Source organism: Trichoplusia ni, chromosome 8 (assembly GCF_003590095.1).
Source record: "Trichoplusia ni isolate ovarian cell line Hi5 chromosome 8, tn1, whole genome shotgun sequence".
Taxonomy (NCBI): Eukaryota; Metazoa; Arthropoda; class Insecta; order Lepidoptera; family Noctuidae; genus Trichoplusia; species Trichoplusia ni.
The window spans coordinates 13882666-13905928 of record NC_039485.1 but is presented as its reverse complement, the minus strand read 5'-3'; the positions used below and the strand labels follow the sequence as shown (position 1 = coordinate 13905928).

The following is a 23263-nucleotide window of genomic DNA, read 5'->3' as shown; positions in this document are numbered from 1 at the left end:
AGGGCCGCCACACTCCAGCGCGCGAGCTGGACGAGCGCCAGCGCGCGCTGCACGCCGACAAGCTCGCCTGGGAGCGCGACACCGGACTCTCGCTCGACGACCTGCGCCGCCGCTCGCTCGAGGCCAACAGCAAGGAGTACGTACACATACACCATTCCCTAGGGCCGCCACACTCCAGCGCGCGAGCTGGACGAGCGCCAGCGCGCGCTGCACGCCGACAAGCTCGCCTGGGAGCGCGACACCGGACTCTCGCTCGACGACCTGCGCCGCCGCTCGCTCGAGGCCAACAGCAAGGAGTACGTACACATACACCATTCCCTAGGGCCGCCACACTCCAGCGCGCGAGCTGGACGAGCGCCAGCGCGCGCTGCACGCCGACAAGCTCGCCTGGGAGCGCGACACCGGACTCTCGCTCGACGACCTGCGCCGCCGCTCGCTCGAGGCCAACAGCAAGGAGTACGTACACATACACCATTCCCTAGGGCCGCCACACTCCAGCGCGCGAGCTGGACGAGCGCCAGCGCGCGCTGCACGCCGACAAGCTCGCCTGGGAGCGCGACACCGGACTCTCGCTCGACGACCTGCGCCGCCGCTCGCTCGAGGCCAACAGCAAGGAGTACGTACACATACACCATTCCCTAGGGCCGCCACACTCCAGCGCGCGAGCTGGACGAGCGCCAGCGCGCGCTGCACGCCGACAAGCTCGCCTGGGAGCGCGACACCGGACTCTCGCTCGACGACCTGCGCCGCCGCTCGCTCGAGGCCAACAGCAAGGAGTACGTACACAATATGATGACTGCACGAATAGTCGAGTGGTTGAGGTCACCACGCCAAACACATAGAGCAGTGGTTTCGATCCCCGCGTAGAACAAGCGATTGACGAATGCTTGTCCAAGTCTGGGTGATTGCATGTAAATTGAATGTTTGTGAAACTCCCCTTGACACAGGACACAAAATGCTTTTACGCGGGGGTCGTGTTTTTTTATCCTAGATCATTCTTTAGGATCGCCACACTCTCGCCACCTTCCAACGGCTTCTCACTCATGCACCATTCCTAAGGTACACAGACCACTGGCCTCTACCATTAAGCGTCGCCATTATCATGTTCGGTGTATGTGTGGTAACGTAACCGCTTTTTTCTTACAGATTTTAATTTGACTCTAAATTTTGAAACTAGTTTGGGTTTCAGTTAAAGGCTTTTATGATGTTAATCTTTAATCATATTTAAACCCATCACAGTCGAGAGTCAACGTTAATCTACAGCTGATTTCTTTCTGCAGTTTAGTTAGCTGTTAAGTCATGGCAAAGTTATTTTGAAATATATTCAAAATGATTACGTCCGATGAAGGCTAACAAAATTTCTAATATGCTGTATTGTATGTTTTCCAGGACTGTCGATGGCAAGGAAAAGAAGGACAAGAAAAAGAAAGGTTTGTTTTAAACTCGACTACAGTCTCGTCGGCCTCGCACCCACCGTTACTCACGCGTGACTAACTCGCGGCGCGGTCGCCGCAGCATCATCGATCGAGTGTCCGTTGTCACGGCCGACACTCAGCTTAAGATAATAACAAATTTTGGTATCGATTCAACTGAGGTCCGAGTACAAAAAGAGGTTTGATTCCTAGAATAGCGTTTTAAATTTTAAAATTACGGAATACACATGCCTAGGCATGCAGCCTTTTATTCGGCAATACCGAATTATCCGAGTAGCTTCGATCGATGATTTTCTAGTGCATAACTATAATGCTATATGAGATTTTGACCGCATTCTTAAAGCGTGGTCGTCTATTGGATAACAAGTCATACTCGATGAAATTATTTTAAAATGTCTGTTTACTGTGACTTTTCCAACATAATACCTGTATAATGTATTTTAACTCTATTCACTTAATAAAATAGATCATACGTTCTGAATCTTCTAGAATTGACAAAACATTAGTTTATTGCGACTGTACATATCGTGATCTGAACTGTTTTAAAAACATAGATTTCATGATAAACCATTGTTTTGAAATAAACAGGACTTGTCCTCGGCTACTTCTATTTGTCAACCTAACCTTGGGTTATAAAGTGCCATTTTCAGTGTTGTGACATGTAACTTTTATGTCATCAACACCATATTTTTCAATAAAATTGCTTTTTGTCTTCTGTCTAGCAATGTGTGTTCACATTAAGTGTTAGCTTCACCGTTTACCGTACTTCAAACTTGTACTTTTGTATATTGAAGTCTCTGTGACTAAATCACTGTATTGGTGAATGTTTTGTTAGCATTTCTAGGTTGAAAGGACAGTACATTTTCCTTTTTCCTATGATTACTTGTTATCAGAAAATTCATCGACTTTGATTGATTAAAACACCAAGTGATTAAAAAGGGCCTGTAACTGAGCCTAGGTATTTCACAAGAAATTGTTTGATGTATGCCAAAAATATTGTATTTTACTATATTCTCGTAATTCTACTTCACATATTGAGATTTTTTACGTCATTTGCAGATTGGTCTTTTAAGAGTGTTGCAACTGGAATAGTAATATAATGAGGACCACGGTCCGCACACGGCGCACTTAACTAATTAGTAACTTATAGTTGTATGACGTAGCATAATGAGACAACGATTAATGAAGACTACAGGATCTTATAACATTGTAACTGACGTGCGTTGAGGATGTCAATACAAAATTAAACGAGTCTACATTGTATGAGATTACTTTTGTATGTATTTTATTTATAAGATTTTTCCATGACAAAGCATTTATTATGATAAGTGAGGCCTAATTTTATACTTCTTGTGTTTCCAAAGGATTTTGTAAAACATATTTTATATGATTATTTATTTATTTGAAACTGTTTAGCTGTCAGCAGCGTCGGATGTAGCACAAACAATATTACAGCTTAGTACTAGACATTTACGTCCATAAAGATGCCAAATAGCTTATAATAATGGTATACTTTAATCGAAGACGAATGTCAAATTCTTTGTATTTGTATTTATATTATTATGTTTACTAACACTAGATAGACAACTAAATCAGTTACGTGATAGATTCAGCTCAAAACCTGGGTAAAGTTAAACATAGGCACTAATTCTTTACTGATAAATATAGCATAATATTACAATACACGATTATTGCTTTTATTTATTGTTATATTTATAAGTAGAGAGGGATTACCTTAGAGTTCATCTTAGATAATACACTATTCTAAATTTAAAAGTGAATTAGATATGAAATATTTTTTACTTCTATATAATAAAATGTAATAAGATTTGGGCTTGATCGATGCATTCATGAACCTTGGCTGAGGTTTGATTCGGCGTTTGTTATAACTATACAAAGTTATATTGTGCTTAGTGATATTAACATATGCTCATAGTTCAGTTGTGAAATAGAATCTAGCTCTAGCTAGTTGTTAGCGTTTCTTTATAGTAACGTGTAAGGGAATGATGTAAGGATCTCTCACCAACAATGTTGACGAGCGCATGGAGCAGTCTAGTATTATACCTATTCATTATGTTGTCAAACTTTCATATACTTCTTTGATCGACTTCAATACATGCTATAAAGTTACTGTTGTTTTAATAATCTTCTTAAGTCTTATATTCAACAATATATCGCTTATCAGTCTTATATTAGGTTATGTAAATATTTTGTTAGTCATTACTATATATACTAATACGGATAAATATATATTATCATTTGTCAGGTTATGTTACTAGATGACACGTAATTTATGAGACATGCATAATCTTTATTTAATCAGCATGCCATGTTTAAATAATTTTGTATTATTTTCTCCACTACAGTATTGACTTCCGCGTTAAATTTAGTACTTTAGGTGATAAGATTATGCTTAATTTTGTATTTTGTGTAGGGTTTCGGCCCACTACCATACAGATCATTTGCTTAGTCATTACGATGGACTTGTGATGTGTGTTGGGAGACGAAGGAAGTTCAGACGATGTAATATATTGTACCTTTAAATAAATATAAATAAATACGTAATATATAGGAGTAGATCGTTTTATTTTATACTTAAATAGGCACCATCTGGCATCTGGGAACCGCAAGTAACTGGGGGTAAAGACAAACAAACATTTCTCGTATGAATTCTCCTTTTATTTGGTGATGTAATAGATCACGTACACAGTGTTATTACATTCGTCGACCACATCAAAATACAATCCATAAATTCACGAACAACCTCAAAATATCTGTTATGTAAACAATATTACTACATCTAGATATATTATTAAATATCTTTGGCAGCACTATGGAAAATATACTTCTACTTATAATAATGAAAATGCAACTTCAAATATATTATAACAATCACAACAGTTTATCGACAATAAAATCTTTATACACAAAGTAACATTAAGTTGTTTTAAAGTATTCGATAATACGTGATTTAACTAAGACATCTTCACTGAATTAAATTCTATCAAAATTAATTTATTTACATTATCTATTATTAATCGGGGTTTTACTCCTTCATGGTAATCAATTTACACATTACATGTAAGAGATTAATAGAAAATATATGTAGTTAATATAATTTACTTTGCACATCATTTTATGTGTGTTATTAGACTTATTATGTAGGATTAATATAATATGTTCTATTTATTGCAATTGTGTTGCGTCATACAAATAACGCGTGACAAGGACTCGTCTATTAGGCATTCAACTCACGGAAGCTCACTTTTTATTAGGATTTATTTATTAACTTTGTAACATAAACTCAGCCACTAGTAATGATTCTACGCATGATAAGTGCAAAGAAATCGTTTTATATTATAATTTATCTTACTCCTAAGTTGTATCTTTGCGTTAGATTGCTCAGCATCGAGGTAGGTGATATTATTCCACAGGCCATAATTTTTACTAACTAATTGAACTGCGCTTGAACCAATGTGTCATCAGCTGCTATGTGATGATTCGCATATAGGCAGTTGGTTTCAGCGGATGTTGCCTACTAATCTAATTAAAATAGAAGATTCTCTAATGTCCTCTCGGCAATGTTCCGAACTATATACCTTGTCTATATTTATCTTAACTATTTTGGTGTTCATTCGTGTTACTAAAGTTAATTACTATAAAAACTTTGAAATTAAAGGACGTTGTACTAAATCTCGATAAGTATCTTGTAATATCACAAATCACTGTATCGCTAAACTCTACTTATATACTATTCAATAAATTATGATATCGTTAATGATGATTGTCAATTATTGTGTAGCTCACTATTATTGTTTGACAAATGAAACAATTCACGCGGAATATGTTTTGTGTTGGTGCTACCCGGCTAACCGCCCTTGCTACGCTGGTACTATTCTACGCGAGGAGGCACAATGGCACAGCTATTGTATTCACGACCTACAATATACGTTATCCGATGATACTATAAGCGATTCATAAATTATACCATGTATTCGTTCAATTTATACCATGAAATGACCATGAAGATGCAGTGACTGTTAATTGCACTGCTACGGAGGTCTTCTCCCACATAATGTTATCTAGCTCTTTAATGTTTCCGACAATGTCTAGTTTAATGAACACTTTCATCCCCAAAACCATGCTAGATGCAGAATTGTTTGGCACAATTCTTTGAACAAAATATGATTGCATTAGCGACGTTTCAGATAGCTTTGAATTAAACCAGCTTCATATATTAGAACTAGTCTAGAGCATCTGCAATCTTCAATGTATTAAAATTTAGGTGAAAGCAATCTCTTTAAACAATTTTGCCCTCGATCGATCAACAATGTCGCTTCTCTAAAATTAGTGAAAATCCTTAATAAACTTAATTGTTATTAACAGTCAAAGCAGTTTATGCTAATCTTTGTTTCTATCGTTACGTGGCCACATGTTCGATTCACAACTCTTCATTATAAAGCTTCGTCAAGCTCTTTACATTAGTTTATTAAATATTGTGGGTGACTAATCTAATCATTTCGTATTACAATTGAAACTGTCTTAAAGATACATTATAATAAGTAACTAGATTAATATATTAGGACTATAAAATAACTAAGAAGGCAATAAACAAGATTAAAGATTAGTTAAAAGTAGTCAGTATTGTATTAGATAACAATTTCGTTAGATATAACTAGAATATGAAAGCCAACAAACATTGCTCACGTAGTAAGTTAGAAAGAGTAAATGCTAAAAGTATGCATGAAACAAGCGAAGTGTTATATAGACCGGTGTTGAGTGAGCTCGAGCACAGAAGACAGGCACCGGGGCCGGCGAGACAGTGCGGGCGCCGTCGGAGCGGTGGCTAAGCGGGACTACTGATACTGTGGGATGTGGCACACTGTGGGCACTTACACACTACTTACACGACATACCTATTCCATTACCCTAGGTATCTCCACGCCCTTACCTTGATCAGGCTAAGAAAATATTGCAATAAATATCTACCCATTTGTAGTATTTGCTGATTTACTTATACAACGATATGATATAAGCTACTGCTCTGGACCTAAGTACTATTAAATATTTTCATCGTGTAAATAAATATAGTCTACTGAACTGTCGGTATTTAGGCACGGTTATTATAATATTAACAACAAAGCTCTTACACACTAAATAACGACTTCGTCGTTCGCCTGTAGGCAGCTGGATGTATAAACCTACAAACTGATATGTTGATTATTGCTGTAAGTCATGATTGTAGCAGCCTATCAGCGATGTTGCAGCATGCCGCGATGCGCGCTACATGCATGTCAGCCGACAACAGTCACATGGGCATGCATGCGGGGCCCGCGAGTGCCCGCATTCTGCGCCCGCTGCCTGGTTCTGGGTCTATATAACACTGTGTTTCTGGGCGACGTGGGAGTTGCTGATGCAACCACCAGAGTCAATTTTCCCTCATCTTAACTTTAAACATCCTCTCCGTCGGAAAGATGACGTACGACATCCATTACTTTAACCACGGTACACACATGCAACACACATCTATTTGTTCCGATTCACAATCATGCAATGTTTACACGCCGCACGGGCACTTGCATACGTTAATGTCAACATGACCGTATTCTAATGTATGTACACGAATTCGTAGAAGGAGAAATGACTAAAATGCGATAACATCGAATGCAAGAGTAACACTGTGTCGTTTTGAAGTATAATGTGGTAAAGTAGCATGTTTCCAAAATAAATCCATCGACGCCAAAAGAAAGTGAGGAAGCAAACGTGCACAACGCAAAGTAAAGTGCAACAGGAATACGGACAGTGCAGAGGGTGCGCAGAGAAGTGGGTAGCTTAGGTGTAAACAATAGTAAGGACGACTAAAGTATAGTTAGTAGGTACATAGTAAGAGACAGTTGGATTAAAAGTACTTATTGTAAAGGCTTAAGAGAGGGAAACTTAAAAAAATATGCTTCTCTGTGTTGTTTACGTATTAATTGTAACAATGTGTAACATTATGAAAGTGTAACAAGTATTATATTTATTGTACGATTTCACTCTTCTTAATTATTGATCACAAGTTGTTCTATTCGAGGCATTTAATAATAATAACTCTGTAACAGCTTTGTAAATGACTCGACTCTATTAATAGAATATATTAGCACTGAAATCTACGTTAGAGAAAATTTATATTAAATATTGTGGTGTTAACGTTAAAGGCTCCAGTTTTAACAACAATTGATTATATTAAACTATTTATTACTGTCGATCCACAGCCAAAGGCGTCGCGTCCGCACGCTCGCTAGCTAGCATTAAGAGTAAAAATACTAAGATTTGAATAGATAAGACGCTTTGTGTGTCGCAAGTGCTCTGCAGAAACTTACTTAGTATATCGTACTGTCCATCTTATTATCACTAATGTTGCTGCAAACAATACAATAATCGCAATTTTTCGCGAATTATTATCATTTGACAGCAAGGGTTGTCGGGGTGATAGTACCACACGCACTGACATTTAACTGCGTGTAGGCATTGTTTACAGTTAAACATTATTGCGTGTGGTCCATAGCGCCGGCACCGAACTTGTACTTCATAAAACTGTACAGAATGCTATTCGTTGTGTCACCATCATATTTTTCTTACCTATTTCATTCCTGTTCAATTAACTTCTTCATCTAGATACCTAATATCTGTGTTTCGAAATCAACCGAATAGCCAATAGTTGCCATTAAAAATCACATTTGTCAAGCCTTCAATCCACTAAAACTATTAAGGGCATCGTAGTACAGTTTTATGGGTACGAGTGTAGTGCCGGTGCGCCCGACCTAAGGCGACGTTTTGTTTTAAGACGTTAAAGTCTTTAAAACAAGAGGAAGCTGACCCTGGTCCGGCGCGCGTCGCCCTTGCCGCGCCGGCCCATGCCGTACTGTCACATGGCCGTGTCGGAGCTGCTCCCCCCCGGCTTGGCGTCGCCGCCGCCGCCGCCGCCCGCGTCCTCGTCCCGCGCCGTGCCGCGCCCGCCTGCGCTCGCGCCGCCCGCTGTCAGCCCCGTGAAGTCAAGGTTGTACTGTACCCCACAATGTACAAGTTAGCAAAACACCTTATCATTGTATTTTTGAGTGGGGATAGAGCAATTTCCGGTAGTAAAATATATCTTCCCGTGTTAACATTTTTTAAAAGTAACTTTTGGTCAAACATATTGGTTGTATTAAATCATACACGCGTTGTTACACGAGCAAAAAAATTGAATTTAAATTATTTTTGACGATACACACCATGCTCTCAAACCAATGCTCTCTTTAATAGTAGCTGAAGTCAGGAAGTTAAAATTGCAACAAAAAATAATTTGGGTCTAACAATTTTCCTCATGTCTTTTTTTTAAACTGACTTAAATGATTTGGTTTGTCTTAAAGGATTAATATTTAATATTGTAGCAAAATTACTTACAAGGAGAAAAAACAACTGATTCACTTAAAGTTTGTACATAAACTTAAAGTGAATGTTTAATTAAAATACCACACATATACTAATCTAAGTAAGTAATATAAGTTATCACTTGCAACATCACACCAACAACATTAAGATAGCTATAGGTTACACCAAACAATGCTACACTAAATCCACGGAATTAGTCAAACGTCAGTTTGTTAATATTTGCATTGTACACAAACTGATTTGTTAGAGAAAACCACAAGTCTGAATCCACATAAATACCTACTTCAACCATTCAGTACACTATTTTCACTCTTATACGTGGATGCTTTTTGTAAATTTGGCTTCCAATGCATAGGAACTCTCTCAGGCATACATAGGGAATACTGAAAATAATTGTAACAAAAAAAATACTTAAAAAAATTAATTATGAAAAGCATAAAAGGATAGGAGAGGACTAGGAATAAGAAAAGAATAGAAGACACGTGTATTTATCACTGAACATTTTACACGAGGAAGGAAATAGCAATCACCACATTGAACATGATGTATTTAGCAGAATATTCTCAATCAATTACTGCAGAAATTATTTGTAGACTTAATGACTGTGGAATGTTTAATCTATACACTTGAGATGGGCATGTTCATTATTATTATCATGCTGAGGTAAACTACGATACACAGTTACACATATAGATACGTGAGAATGTGTGAAGTGATATACATGTGAGGTGCGAGATAGACAGACCGAGTCGTCCCTCGTCTGGGCGGAGGATTTGTTTATCGCTTTGTCCAGCGGAATAAGACCCTGGAGTGGACGGAACCACCCGGTGCATGGAGGAAGGAAAAACATATATATAAAACAGAATACAACAATAAACTGTAAATAAAAGTGGGACTCTTCGTATTAAACTGTTCTATTACTATACGTTTCAAACTATTTTCTAATCAACTAATAAGATTTATTCTTGATCTTTTCGCAAGGAAACTGCTGGATGGATACCAAGTATTTAATATTTGGTGTATAAAATTGTAATCAAGAATAAATCTCGTTATTTTAGTCACACTGTTCCATCGTTTTCCCGAAAGTCTAACAATCACGAATGAAATATAATCTTTAAAGTACTTAACGGGTGCAACACTCTGGTGCCTTTTAACCACTCCCACACGGGCCTCCCACGGCAAAGGTACCTAAGGAACATTACGTTCCAATGCACTAAAATCTTTAAATTTCCTAGAAAATTTACTAAACTGTCAAAAAGTGCGATGTGTTGCTCGAAAAAGAAATTTAAAAATATAATTTTATAGTACAATAAATGAATGTAATGAGCGGTCACCTTGTTTGCGCAGTCGAAACATGTTGTGACGACTTTACTTATAACATTCATAAGATGCTTGGTTTCCTGTATCACGTTGTCTACTTTGCTGAAGGTGGCTGCCCGCCCGACCGTCGGCTCCTTTACCGTGAACTGTAGCTGCTGGACATACGTCGGGACCTTATCTAGATGCTCAAGGAGTTCCTTTTTCGTTGCTCCTGCAGGTACCTGAAAATGTGCAAAATCAAAGACATGAGAAGAAAAATCAGTCCAAGTAAGTACCATTGAAATCCATTGATGTAGAAGCTAAGATAAATTTACCTGATAAGAAAATTGCCGAACAATTTTATAAAGCCTATTGGCCTCCTCCGCGAAATATTCCGCTTGTGTGAAGAGGTCTTGAGTAGTGTTTAGACGGCCTTCACCCTTTGTGAATTGGTACATAGCGAAGGCCATGGAAGACATATTTTTTGCCCTGAAATGATTGAATAAGTAATCAGTATTTTAGTTACACGTCAATTTATATATTGTTTTGTCGGTTTACCTCTTCACAATGTCGTTGTTTTCATCAGCAGCTGCACCTTGCCATTTTTCAGTCTCGGCATCCATTTCAGAGGACATCATTTTCATTTCTAATCCAGACTTCGCGATTTTTGCTTGCTCATCTGAATCCAGCCTTACTGCTTTTAGAGGTTTACTCGTCGTACCGTGTTTCTGTAAATCGATAGTTGACCATAATTGAACAAAAATTAATTAATACATAAATCTCTTACGTACAGCTCAGTTGCCATTTAATCATACTCAAAAACTGGATGGTATACATAAACGTGACGCCATATTGCCGTAACGGAATTCCGTTGCATTATCGTCCAGTAACATCCTAGCCGCGCCTAAAGGGCGCACGTTTAAAAGGAGACTTTGCAAGTTATCGTCCTCGAGGTAAGTTCTACTATTTTTTAGCGTATTATAAATGGGAAACATACTCCAGGCCTTGGCAGACTACTGTACTGCTGCTTATCAGGTCGGTCGTCGGTGAGGTCGAGCAGCTCGCGGGCCAGGCGCGCGGCGTCGGCCAGCAGCCACGCCCACATGTCCACGAACACGTCCAGGTTCTCCCGCGCCGCCGTACTGCCCGGGTGCGCGGCCAGCGTCCGCGCTGCGGTCACCACTTGCGGACCGTATATTCTAAGATTTATTTCTGCAAACTTCGCACTCACTTGTAGAGTTTCTGACATCGCTATATGCCTTAATAGTTTGCAAACCTGTAATTTAATTATACACTTGAACATGAAATTCGAAAGCAATGGTTTAATGATTTCGTAGTAACAATTAAGATTCTGGTTACCTCTATTATGTGATCTAATTGTTCATGGAGCCGGCTGGCTATACTGTGCAGTCTCTCTGATTCTCTCTCACCACAGGAACTAGCTGTAACATTTAATTAATTGTTTTGACTGTGGTCCAATTTAAGGTTTGGAAGAAAATAAATCCAAAGCTATATAGATGCAACTTTGTTAGAGCAGTAGTGCAGTGCATGTAGAAAAATATGTGGGTATATCGGTAACATACTGTATTTTTGCAGCGTCTGGTTGTAGGTGATTTAAATCACGACTCGGTCGAAGCAACCGTGATATAGAAAACCTTCTAGTGGATGAAATCTGTAGCAGGCTGGGTACAGGACATGCAATCCTTTCGAAAAATTATTGTTAGTACAGTTTTATATTTATACCTGCTTGTTTACCTATATATGCGAGGTCGGAGGCAAGCCTCTTCGCCTCGTCGGCGAGGGGGGCGAGGTCTCGCGCCTGATCGCGCGCTGCAGCGACTAACGCGCGTTCAAGATCGGAGGCAGCACTCGTAGCACCCGTACATGCGCTCTCCAGTGCCGTTGCACTACCAGTAGCACCTTGTTCTTCCTAGAGCATATTTATGTTTTCTTTAAAACGATTATTAAATCAGCAATTCATGAGAGCAGTGGTAGCTTACCAGAGACACGGCGACGGCGACTAGTCTTTCTAATTCGTAAGCTATTCTTTCGGCGAGTGCAAGTATTCGTTGCCGATGTTCGTGCGACGTGTACGCGGAGTCTGTGAAGTCGTGTGTGCGTTCCACGAGTGCTCGGAGTGTGGAGGCGAGGGATCGTCTCCTCGTGACGTCAGCTCCGCCTCGAGCTCGCGCCGTCCTCACTTGGCCCGTCAGGCCTCGTAAAGCGCCCAACGCTGTGCCCGCCTCCCATTGCGCAGCCTACACATATGCTTACAATGAGTCAATGCAGTTAATCATTCAACTATTCCATATCACCAGCTCCTTACCTACCACTCCAACCAGGGACAACTAAATACGTGTTTTTAGCTGAATAAAAGTGAATTAGGTTTTGAGAAGTCTTTAATAAAGGAAAAAAGTAAGAATCTTCTACGATATCTAGCAAGCGTTGTGACTATCACATTTTAGGTCTACGTCAAATTCTATCTGAATATACTCACCACTTCAGAGATTAGTTAAGAAGCCTATGTCTACCTAAACATAAAAGTATTATACGTACCAACCCCGTTAGTTCTGTAGCAGGAAGCTTAGCCAGGCCTTTATCGATAAGCTGTTTCTAGCGTGATTGTTAGCAGATATCTCATCAAGTTGAAATTATTTCATATCTTTTAACTTTTACAAACTATTACTACTTTGTACTTAAGAGTGCTCTTTACTTAAAACTATTTAGATATCTGAATGCTTCCTCAGTAAAAATATTCGGAATGTAATCTAGAGTATAAAGGTAACCTGTTGAGGGAATAATACGAAGACGTTATTCGACTTACCGAAAGAATAAAGTCTTTTAATCTAAATAAGACAATAGTCAATAATATGAAATTTAGTAAAAGAAATATAAACATTTTAGTAATAAGAAAAAATGAGGAAGCAAATTGAACACTAAACGGACCAATACTTAAAAAAAGATTAAAAAATAAAGCGTAAGGAAATAAATCTAGGAAGTGCTTAATATACATTAATAGTTTCTTACTTAAATTGAATGCACGGGCTAATTGGTGCTAATAAATTTATACCTGTTCATGACTATCCGAGAAAGGTTTCATCTACAAGAAAAGAAATAAAAGTGTTTATGTTTTAAGAATATGGATAAGAAAGAGTCGCAGAGAAACTGACAGATATCGCATCGAGAAGAAGGAGACATATAAGCGCCATTTTCATAACACATTATTTACAAATAACACTTACCTACTATGTCATATTCTTAGAATATCACATTATATAAAAAGAGATAGAGATATATAGAAATAGTATTTTGGTTTCTGTTTATGCCAATTTAAAATTTTCCTCAAGATATCTATAAAATTTAATGATCAGACCGTATGCCACTTATACGTTGACATTTAGGAAAACTGTTAATTTAAAGACACATAAAACTTATCTCATCGTTTCAGATTTAATTTTACAACCATTGTCAATAAAGATAACTCATCGAAAGTCGAATATTTAAATGTCGTAAACCCGCGTGCCTAAGGCCACATTCAGTGCCAGCACAAATCTAGGCCAACATTACTTACAATTGGGCTCTGACAAACAACAAGTTAAGATGGCGAACCAAACTCACTGTTCGTAGTTTAAAGGACATGAGACAACAGCATCTAATGAGAGAAAGACAGATATGTTTTATCCCTTAGCTATCCAAAGAATCTCGTACGGTAGATGTTCATCGGAATCGGAAAAAACAGTCTCCACATGAATGTGGGACACAAAGGTCTTGACTGTTCACATTGTGACAATCGCTTTGTTTGTTATCTCGTGTTCACACACGTTCTAGAGCGAGTATGTGGTGTAAACTTAGTATTAGAAACAAGATTGTGGAGCAAAGAAGATATGGATACGGACACGGAACTTGACGGTACTATCTATTTCGCTATACTGTGCTATCTGCCACCAATGCGAAAAGAGATATGTCTAAATCATGTAAGTAATCGAAAATAAATGTTAATTGCATACTTAATAAAAAGAGTATTTTTCAGTATCCTTCTTTCGCGGGATTTTTAATTTAAGGACATTCAAATTACGGGCATAAAAACACCCAGAATTAGAACAATCATTTGCGCTATGCGGGTATCCGATAAATAAATAAATAAATTAAAATCATTGTTGACGATTTGAAAGTTACTTGGATTTTAGATCTCTCCATAACTGTAATATTGATTTACGGCTAGTGCCGCCTAGTTATTACAAATACGTATTATAAGTGTGTAAGTGTACCGTGTCTGGCCATGAGAAGACTGCCCATCGCGATAACGACTAGATCTGTATCGCTCGATACAGCATCAAGTCTACTCGATAAACCATCGATAGCATCGTTTCAATTGGGTCTTATATCGAATTATAGCCATATGGAGGAACATTACTTAATTAAAAACGAGGAAATTCTTTTGGAATATTCGGAATTATTTTGTTGTTGGCCCAGACATTTGTGACGATAAAATCCTAATCGTTCATGATATCATCCACACTAACTGCTGTATTCAAAAGGATGACATCGTATGCAGAACTACAGCAATTAAATATTCATCAAAAGATATATTAATATTCTGAATGACCTTTCGGAAGGATGGTGAAGTTAACTCCCAAAATATTGTAAATTACAAAGCAACATTAAAACCACGAGAATAATACCAACATTAACGAAATTATCTACAACATATATTCAGTGTGTTATGTAGTACAGGTAACTCTACCCACATAATGTTTTTGCTCGCTAGCATTTGTCTCTGTAGATAGTGTTGGTATCTGTTATTCCGGTTTGTATCGCGTATCGCGGAAGCCAGCCAAGTGCCTCGGGTTATAATTATGTATAAGTAATACTATTAGATTATCATGTTACACTTTCACAATATTTGTGAGGATACAATGTTAAATAAAAAAGATGTTTGGAAATAATGTTTAGAGAAACTATTTTGATGTTTTCTCTGGTTACACAAGAGTCGTTCTCATCAAAAATTATCAATTAATTAGTACCTACTCTTGTCCTTTATTTTAATTATGGAGTACATAGGAGACGAAATTCGATTTATTGAAATTTCAAAATTGCCTTTCTTTGATTACATCAAAAGCTATGAACTTGAACCAAGGTATTTACTTAGTTGGGTATTTATTATATCAGCAATTATATTCTTATCTGTATAACTAACAAGAAAAAAGGTAGTTCCATTCTTAAGTAAAAAGGCCTATCTATTTTTACGATATACATAAAAACTTAGCATAAAGGCAGCTTATGTCTTGGAAGAGGATATGGGCTACTTTCTCCGCTGGGTAAGGAATTCCTGTGGGATATGGAACGGAATATTATTTCCTTTTAAACGCGAATGTTATATAAGTAAGTGAGCCTTGAAACGTACCTGCTATGCAGTAGAAGAAAATGTTTTGGTTAGAAAAAAGTTTTATTCACTTTTCCGGGGTTACCAGTAAAATGAGCTAGGAAAAACCTGCTTTTGAAAACCTACTTTTACATGTCCCTCATACGTGTACGTTTTATTATCTACCTACCTATTGTACCTACACATATGTATAATAACGGCTTGCGTGAGCTGAATATATGGCAAGCAACACATTCTCGAATCCTGATCAGTCCCACGGGATTACACGATGCCAACAATAGTGGCTGTAGTCATGCATTGTGGACATTATTTACTGCTTCTGTTATTGTTAGAACAACTGGGCTCTACGATTTATACTCCAACATACACAACGTGTTATAACAAAGCTCGAATCAACAAAAGATATTAAAATGTTTTACCGAGATAGCCGTAGTTACTTTCGGAAAACATTTTTTTCCTAATAATATAGAAAATATTCTGATTTGTTAAGTTTGCCTCAAGTTTCTTTCGGAATGGTATATATTATGTCCATTGCCCTATATATACTCGTACTATACAAAATGGTATATGTCCGGAGTTAATTTCGTTTTTGATTATGGCACCTCAAGATTATACTCCATTTGCATAATAATAAATGATAGACGTACGTAGCTACAACGAAGTATTCAAGGTACCTTAAATAATGTGTTATTCAGTAAATAAATTAAATAAATAGAATCCATTTTTGGAAAGGAAAATAAGGGTTTTTTCGACAGTTGAATAGACATAGATTATACAAGGCAACAAAAATCTTTTAAGTGTTACTTCATGCTACTATGTTTTATATTAACTGTTTTTTAGTGGTTTTATAATACTGAAGAGCTGAACTAAAAATCAATCAATTTTAACAAGTTTTTATCTTCGAAGAAATTATCACTGTCCTCCAAATAGTTGGTTTATTGAAATAGTCCTGAGACATTTTAGGAGTTAGTTTGCTCAATTTAGAACTGACTCTTGATATTGCTCCATGCTTACGCAATTGGAGGCTCTTCCATTAACTCGTAAGACTTGTAGTTGCGGAAGCAAGTCACCGCTCTACATCGCGTAGCGCTCTATCTCGCGTCCACAAATATGGTATGGACTCTTCTCAAGGTAAAGTATTCTTATTAGGATGGTAAGTATCAAAGGAGTACGGCATCAAACCTCGTGTGACTGGTCGTCGTGTCCTGGTAGGCCGTCTCTCACGACGTAGTGGATGAGGTCCATGGCTCGACGCATCTGACAGAACACGGTGTCGCGGTTCTCCCGCGCCGACGCGCTGCTGGGGTGCCGCATGCACGTCTGTACAGAAAAAACCGTTAGCAAAGAAGTCATTCAAGTAGGTTGCTATTCATCTCTAAAGGTAACTTTGAGGTACTGTATATAATTTTTAAGCACGATTAAGCATAACAAATGCAAACGGGTCATTAATTTATAACGTTAAAAGAACATTTAAAATAGTACAACCATATTGTAATGCGACACAAAACCAGTGTAAAAGTTTCAAAAGTATGCAAGTAGTTAACTTATACAAATAACGTTTTACAGTACAATGAAGTTTATTAAAAAAGGTCCACGTACAACAATCACGTATTTAAATAATCCACGCAGCGCGGTGCCTCTCTCTGTTGTGGTTTGAACAATTGGAATATCGCAACTGCATTTGCATGCAGGTCGCCATCGTTCAACGAATAATGGCTAGTTGTCAGTCACAATCGGCCACATTTTTGAGGTGGAATTGGTGCGAACAATATTACCCAATATTGCTTGCCTGAATAGCGGCTAAATCGGAATTCAGTGAATTAAACAATTAATAAACCTTTTTAAATATTGGTCTTATTATTTTTGCGATTTATATAGTGTTTGATTGAAATAATTGTTTTATTGGACTTACATTCGCATAAAACCAATTATACGATATATTCGTATATACGCTTTTAATAGGTAGCAAACTCTTGACTACAGTTTCCTCTCTACTGACTCAATGTGGACTTAAACGTGATATTCCTGTCTCTACCTACGAGCAGGTACGTATATGTTCACTTTGTCGAAGTTTGCGCATACTTCTCTCCCAGTCGCAGTTAGTCGAGGGTGTCGGAAACTGCGACGTAGGTAGCAAGCAGCTGCACTAGCGGACTATTAAACTGTTTCACACGTCGTCATTATAATAACTTTATATTAAATGTCATAACTATATTAAATGTAGAGTCATAAAACAAAAAAATAGTGTCTATAAACAAAGGAAAATAGTTTGATGAAGCGAAGAATTTTATCAATGTCATACATCTAATATAGAGCGGTGGAAAAATGAAAAGTCTTGTAAAATATGTCATGCGAATGGTTGGGGGAGGCATCGGCGTGCGGCACGCTCGCCAGTCGCCGGGAAGCGCTGACAAATTGCTGGCTTTGCCATCACAGCCCACTGCGATTGTTCACTCACCCCTCTCTACCACACTTGACATAACCTGATAACTTTAAAATGGCGCTTTTTCAAACATAACTCTTTGTTTTACAAGACTGATGAGGCTCACATTTGTAAAGCCGTTTTCTTTTAAGTCATGCTGTGTATCTGTAGTCTATCTTTAACTGGTTAATGGAGAATACGTTAAGTGTTTTTGCCGAGTTGGCAAGCGAAACACCTAGACAGCTCGTAGACCTAACAAATAGACAAGTAGTTGAGATATTTATTTCCTTTTGTTAAGAATAAAAAAATGCTTAAGGAGATGTTATAGTGTACACATATTACATCCACCTCCAGATTGATACTATTATAACTACTTTTTAACGAAGCACGAATTAAAATCTTCTTTTTTCGTAAACTTAAGTCGTATTTATGTTTTTTTTGTTCTTTAAGACTCTGTTTATAAAATGTTTCTGAATATAGTTTATCACTCGAGCATAAATTCTACTAATTTAAACAAATGGTAAAAGTTTATTGCATGATATTATACTGACGCGTTTTATGAATACGCATAAATAGAAAACATCAATCGTGCCTACTTGTGTGATTACGAACTGGTGACAAAGGCAAACCATAATTTTACCATGATTTAGAGTGTGTTATTGGTATTGTCTTAAACAGTTTTGACTATAAAATTATATGAGGAATGGGCGACCATAAACTCTGATGTCACAAACAATGCATTGTGGTTCCGAATTGGGTTGGAAACCTACATAATTGATAGGAGAAGCGGCGACCAAGCGACAGGGCAATTTACACCACCCGCACCCGTGAGAAAAAACGGACAGTCACTGGAAATGTATTGTCAAAGGAGTTCGATTAGGATCCTTATTTGAATTTGTGTTTTTAATGAAATTACATTTTCCCGCTTCAGCAGCCAAACTGAGTTCAATTGAGAATATTTTAGAGACTCGATACCTCCTACGTAGTTTAAGGGAAATTCGAAACTCCAGTTAATACTGTTAGCAATATTTGAGCTCGTCAGATATTTTACCAGAGCCATTTATTTGTTGTAGGTAAAAGTGTAATTTTGACTACATTTTTGCATTACCTTTAAAAAGGCCTGCATAGTTTTATCCAACAAGAGTAGAAGAGCTGTAATACTCATAGTATAAATGAAGACGAGGCTTACTTTTGAGGAAGTGAGGAGCATAAGTGTAGAGCGTTCGAGAACATTCCTGGCGGCGGCTACTTGTGCTCTTCGGCGTTCATCTCGCAGGTCCGCCCGCCGCTCCGCCGTCAGCCGCGCTAGCTCCACCATGCCTCCGCCGAACTCCGTAAAGGCGCGCACAAACTCCGCGAAGTTCGACACTGACTCCAAACGGTCCAGCGAACGCGCCACCTGTCGAAAATCAAAACTTTGGAATATCTAAGCGTAATATACTGAACGAGGTTATAGGAATTTCAAATAACGACTTACTCAGAGATTGCATGCTCACAGAGATTCATATTTATTTTTGCTCCATATAAAATTTGCGCAATGAGTCTTGTTTAGCTTTCAGTTAGCCTATGACTTAAAACCTTTGACTTTGTTGGTTAGTATGGCATGTGTTTAATAGAACCCGAATCTCATTATTTTATTTTTCAATCCAAAAACAAATACAGTTTTTTCCCACTCACTTGAATAACCTTACGTATGTGTGGGTATATATTATTAGACGCTAGGTTCCAAACGGAGTCAGCCCATCTGTTTAAAAGTCATTCAGGTCGTGCGACTATTCTGAATAATCTGACCATTATATGGAATTACCTTGCGACTTGAATAATGTTTGTCGTTTCTCTTATTGTTTGTGTCGTAGATAAGGGTCAAAGTACTTTGTAACGGAGAAGTCTCGAGTAAGTTGTATTGCTATCTCCTTGACATGCGATAGTTTCTCTAATTTCAGTTTGTTTTGTTTATTTTCAAGAACAGTATTTTAGTTTACACAGTGTATGGTTACCTTGTCTTTAGCAAGCAGTAGTTGTCGGACGACGACCATGTCTGCGAGTAGCAGCACCCTCGTGACGGCGGCCAGCAGCGCGCGCGCCGCCGACACCATGCCTGTGCCGTCGGCGCCCGCGCACACACGTTCAATTGCGCGACCTGCGACAGCAAACAACAAGAAATAGACGACAAGAATTATTTTCAAATCAAAGGACGAATTTTACGAGGTGTAAGCTTGTTAACTGGCAAACATTTAAATAGATTTCAGTACAAGAACTGAAAATAAATGCGACGAAAATCGATTCTGCTTTTGATACGGCACATCAGTAACAGTAAACAAACATCGGCGGGAAGTCACAAAAGCTAAAGCTATTCAAAATTGTTAACAGGTACTTTAGTACATTCGTTTCAACATTTCTGCCAACAACGAAATCAATTCCAAATAAAATTAATTGGAAAGCTTATACTCGCTCGCTACAGTTATCAATTTATTACGTTAATGTAATTTATAATAGGAACGACTTGGCAACAAAGGCGGTAGGCGGTATCAAAGTATTAAATTCCCGGGACTTGCTTATTAGCGGTACATAGCTAGACAGTAGACGCTCTAGGTCCGTGTCATCATGTAAATGGTACAAATCGTAGATAGCGATCGTAGGATGCATGCAGCCTTCGACTAACGAGCTTCTGACGACCGAAGACATTGCTATTTGCCAGCCGGCATGAATATCTTACGATGCCAGATGACCGTCTAGTTGCCATTCTAACCAACTTTATTTGGTCAAGTGATGTATGTAGGTAGTTATGTAGTACATTAGTCACCCAGTTTTCGAGCAAATTGGACTTAGTATCTCGGACTCTACATCAAGCTGATGGTATCTATGTTTGTTTAATACTCATTGGCATACACTATTTCCAAGTTATGTACACAAACACGTTGACTTTTCCTTGGAAGCAGATTACGATACGTAAACGGGTTCATATGACAAAGGAGTCGCGCTAATTAGCAGCATTCTTTTAGTGCTCACCCCGTCGCCTGTATTTGTATAGAGTCACAAAACGCAGGTGCGCCATTGTTGTTTTTAATGAGCAATTTGCTTAATATATTAGTATTTAGTACTTTCACTGTAGCAATTTAGCTCCGCTGTTACCACGGCTGCATAATTAACTGTTTTTGCCCGGAGTATAAAATGTAAAGTGCACTGTAACTAACTTGGATGTGAATGACGGTAATGATATTTAAGTCAGATGAAAATGTAGAAGTGGATAGCAAATGTGGGTTGAAATTAGTTTATACGAGGGATCTAGATTAAGATCTTTACATAAATCATGGTAGAAGGTTGCGGTGGGTTTATATACCTACAGTGCAATTAAACGTGTACGTGTTTCAGCTCGGCGTGTAGCGTGGGTATTATGATAGTGTTGGGGTCGTCTACCCAACTATTCCCAATGCCGTCTTGCCGGTAATAAAGGTCCTTCTATCCACTGGATTATTCAAAAACTTTACACCCTGTCTACCAAACAACTTACCCATATTATTGCTACAGACCAAAGCTCTATTTCGCTAAGGCTTACCGAAACCAGTTGATGGTATTGATCCTGCTCATTATTTATAACGTATTGCAATACTTTTCAGGTAAATAGGTTAATGGTGTAGGACATCTATAATTCACAGAGATATGAACGTTCACGTTCTAAGAATTACACATAGTGTAGAACACAGCAGTTTTTTACTTAAGTAATTCACTTTTAAATTATATTGCTCTATAAATTTTGATAGTCTTTAAAAACTTATTTTTGTTAACAGATCTTTCAATGTTACAGCATTAAAGCAGCATTTTATAACAAGTGGAAAATGGCAGGTTTTGGCTATTAACCATTCCGTTATTTCTAGCAGAAAAATCGTCAGAACGTTTTCAGGGATGACGTCATAACGTTAGTAGTCCGCAGATATCTGACTGGCCTGTTGGTCTAGTGGTTAGTGACCCTGACTGCTATACCGGAGGTCGTGGGTTCGATTCCCACCCAGGACAAATGTGTGTGTGATGAGCACGATCATTTGTTCTGTGTCTGGGTGTAATTTATCTATATTATGTATGTATTTAGAAATATATAAGTATGTTTATCAGTTGTCTAGTACTCATAATACAAGCTCTGCTTAGTTTGAGACTAGATGGCGTTGTGTGAAAGTTGTGGAATATTTATTATTATTATTTATATATCGGAAAACGATATCCACACCTAAATGAAGACATTAACATTTGCAGAAAAACCGGTTAGAGAACAAATCTCGTTCAAAATTCGAAAATCCTTCGGAAATCGCTCATGGTCGATTGGAGCGGCAATCGAGCTTAAATAAGATTAATATAGGGGATCAGAATGTGGCTCCACGGATTGGAGCACCTACATCATATAACTTTTTTTATCGATGACACTTTCGCGTTTAATTTTCGGCAGGACTAACCCCATTTGGGTCGTGGGCCGTGGACCTTTACTTAAATAAATCCAGCAGAAATGAAAATAGCCACAACCGAAATGGTGTTTTTGTTTTTTGAATGAGGGCGTTACTTAATACGATTCGAGCAGGCTTTGTTTATGGGAAATTAGATTTAAAACGAGCATTTCGATGGTCGTTTCGTAAAAATTGCCCCGTCGTTATATCTCTCATTTCGTAGATGGTTTCGCAGCTACGAATTTTGTGTATCTTGTTAATAGTAAACCAAAACTGTGGTTGTAAAATACATTTATTTAAAATATTAGTTGGTAATAACAGTTAATATTTTCTAAATCCAGACTAATAGTCGCAGTTACAAACGATAACAGTAGTGTAATGTGCCGATTATGCAAATTGTATAGCAAATTATTGTTATGACAACACCTCCTGTCGTAATCCAGGCTCAACGACAATAAATGAAAACTATTTTGTTTAATCCTGGCTAGAGCTGCGTTAGTCTTGCCATAAGTACGATTAAATAGGTAGATAAATAGGTAGATAGGTAGATAACTTTTAAAGAGTCATGCAGGAGTGTGTAAATAGAGACTTAACTTAGTTAGTGTGTAGAGCAAGAGAAACATTTTCGTTTGAATAGCTCCTTATTTAGTAAAACATACACCATACGGTAATGGATTTAATATTCCTTAAAATAGTACATATAGTTTCTTTTGTTAATAATTATTTTAAATAATAATAAACTTGTTTGTCCAAAGCAAAATTTACGCTCAAATGGCAATGGATTTTCCTTCGAGGAAAATCTAATATAACGGTAAACGTTTTGTAATTTCACAAAACTACAAACTACAGCCATCATTGTGATTAAATCATAAATGGCTGC

At 37.8% G+C, this 23263-nt stretch overlaps 2 protein-coding genes across 14 annotated transcripts in view; one reads left to right on the top strand and one right to left on the bottom strand.

Moving 5' to 3' along the window:
- Positions 1-4007, top strand: part of LOC113496464 (septin-7) — a 37203-nt gene extending 33196 nt beyond the window's left edge. For all 9 annotated transcript variants that reach the window (XM_026875707.1, XM_026875705.1, XM_026875704.1 and 6 more), the window contains one exon: positions 1390-4007. In XM_026875707.1, coding sequence (XP_026731508.1) covers positions 1390-1441 — 52 coding nt within the window. In that variant the 3' untranslated portion in view covers positions 1442-4007. The remainder of the gene's footprint in view (positions 1-1389) is intronic.
- Positions 4008-4090: 83 nt separating this feature from the next.
- The window catches only part of LOC113496463 (alpha-catulin), a 67788-nt gene continuing 48615 nt past the window's right edge, over positions 4091-23263 (bottom strand). The window contains exons 3-15 of one of the 5 annotated variants that reach the window (XM_026875697.1): positions 19948-20090; positions 19140-19349; positions 16711-16848; positions 13216-13245; positions 12146-12403; positions 11889-12075; positions 11505-11587; positions 11143-11421; positions 10704-10873; positions 10481-10634; positions 10181-10387; positions 9130-9229; positions 8407-8478 (exon numbers count right to left, since the gene is read on the bottom strand). In XM_026875697.1, coding sequence (XP_026731498.1) covers positions 9131-9229; positions 10181-10387; positions 10481-10634; positions 10704-10873; positions 11143-11421; positions 11505-11587; positions 11889-12075; positions 12146-12403; positions 13216-13245; positions 16711-16848; positions 19140-19349; positions 19948-20090 — 1958 coding nt within the window. In that variant the 3' untranslated portion in view covers positions 8407-8478; position 9130. Of the gene's footprint in view, positions 8479-9129; positions 9230-9254; positions 10035-10180; positions 10388-10480; positions 10635-10703; positions 10874-11142; positions 11422-11504; positions 11588-11888; positions 12076-12145; positions 12404-13215; positions 13246-16710; positions 16849-19139; positions 19350-19947; positions 20091-23263 lie in introns of those variants that run through there. The other 4 variants (XM_026875696.1, XM_026875693.1, XM_026875694.1 and 1 more) reach the window with 4 other exon arrangements.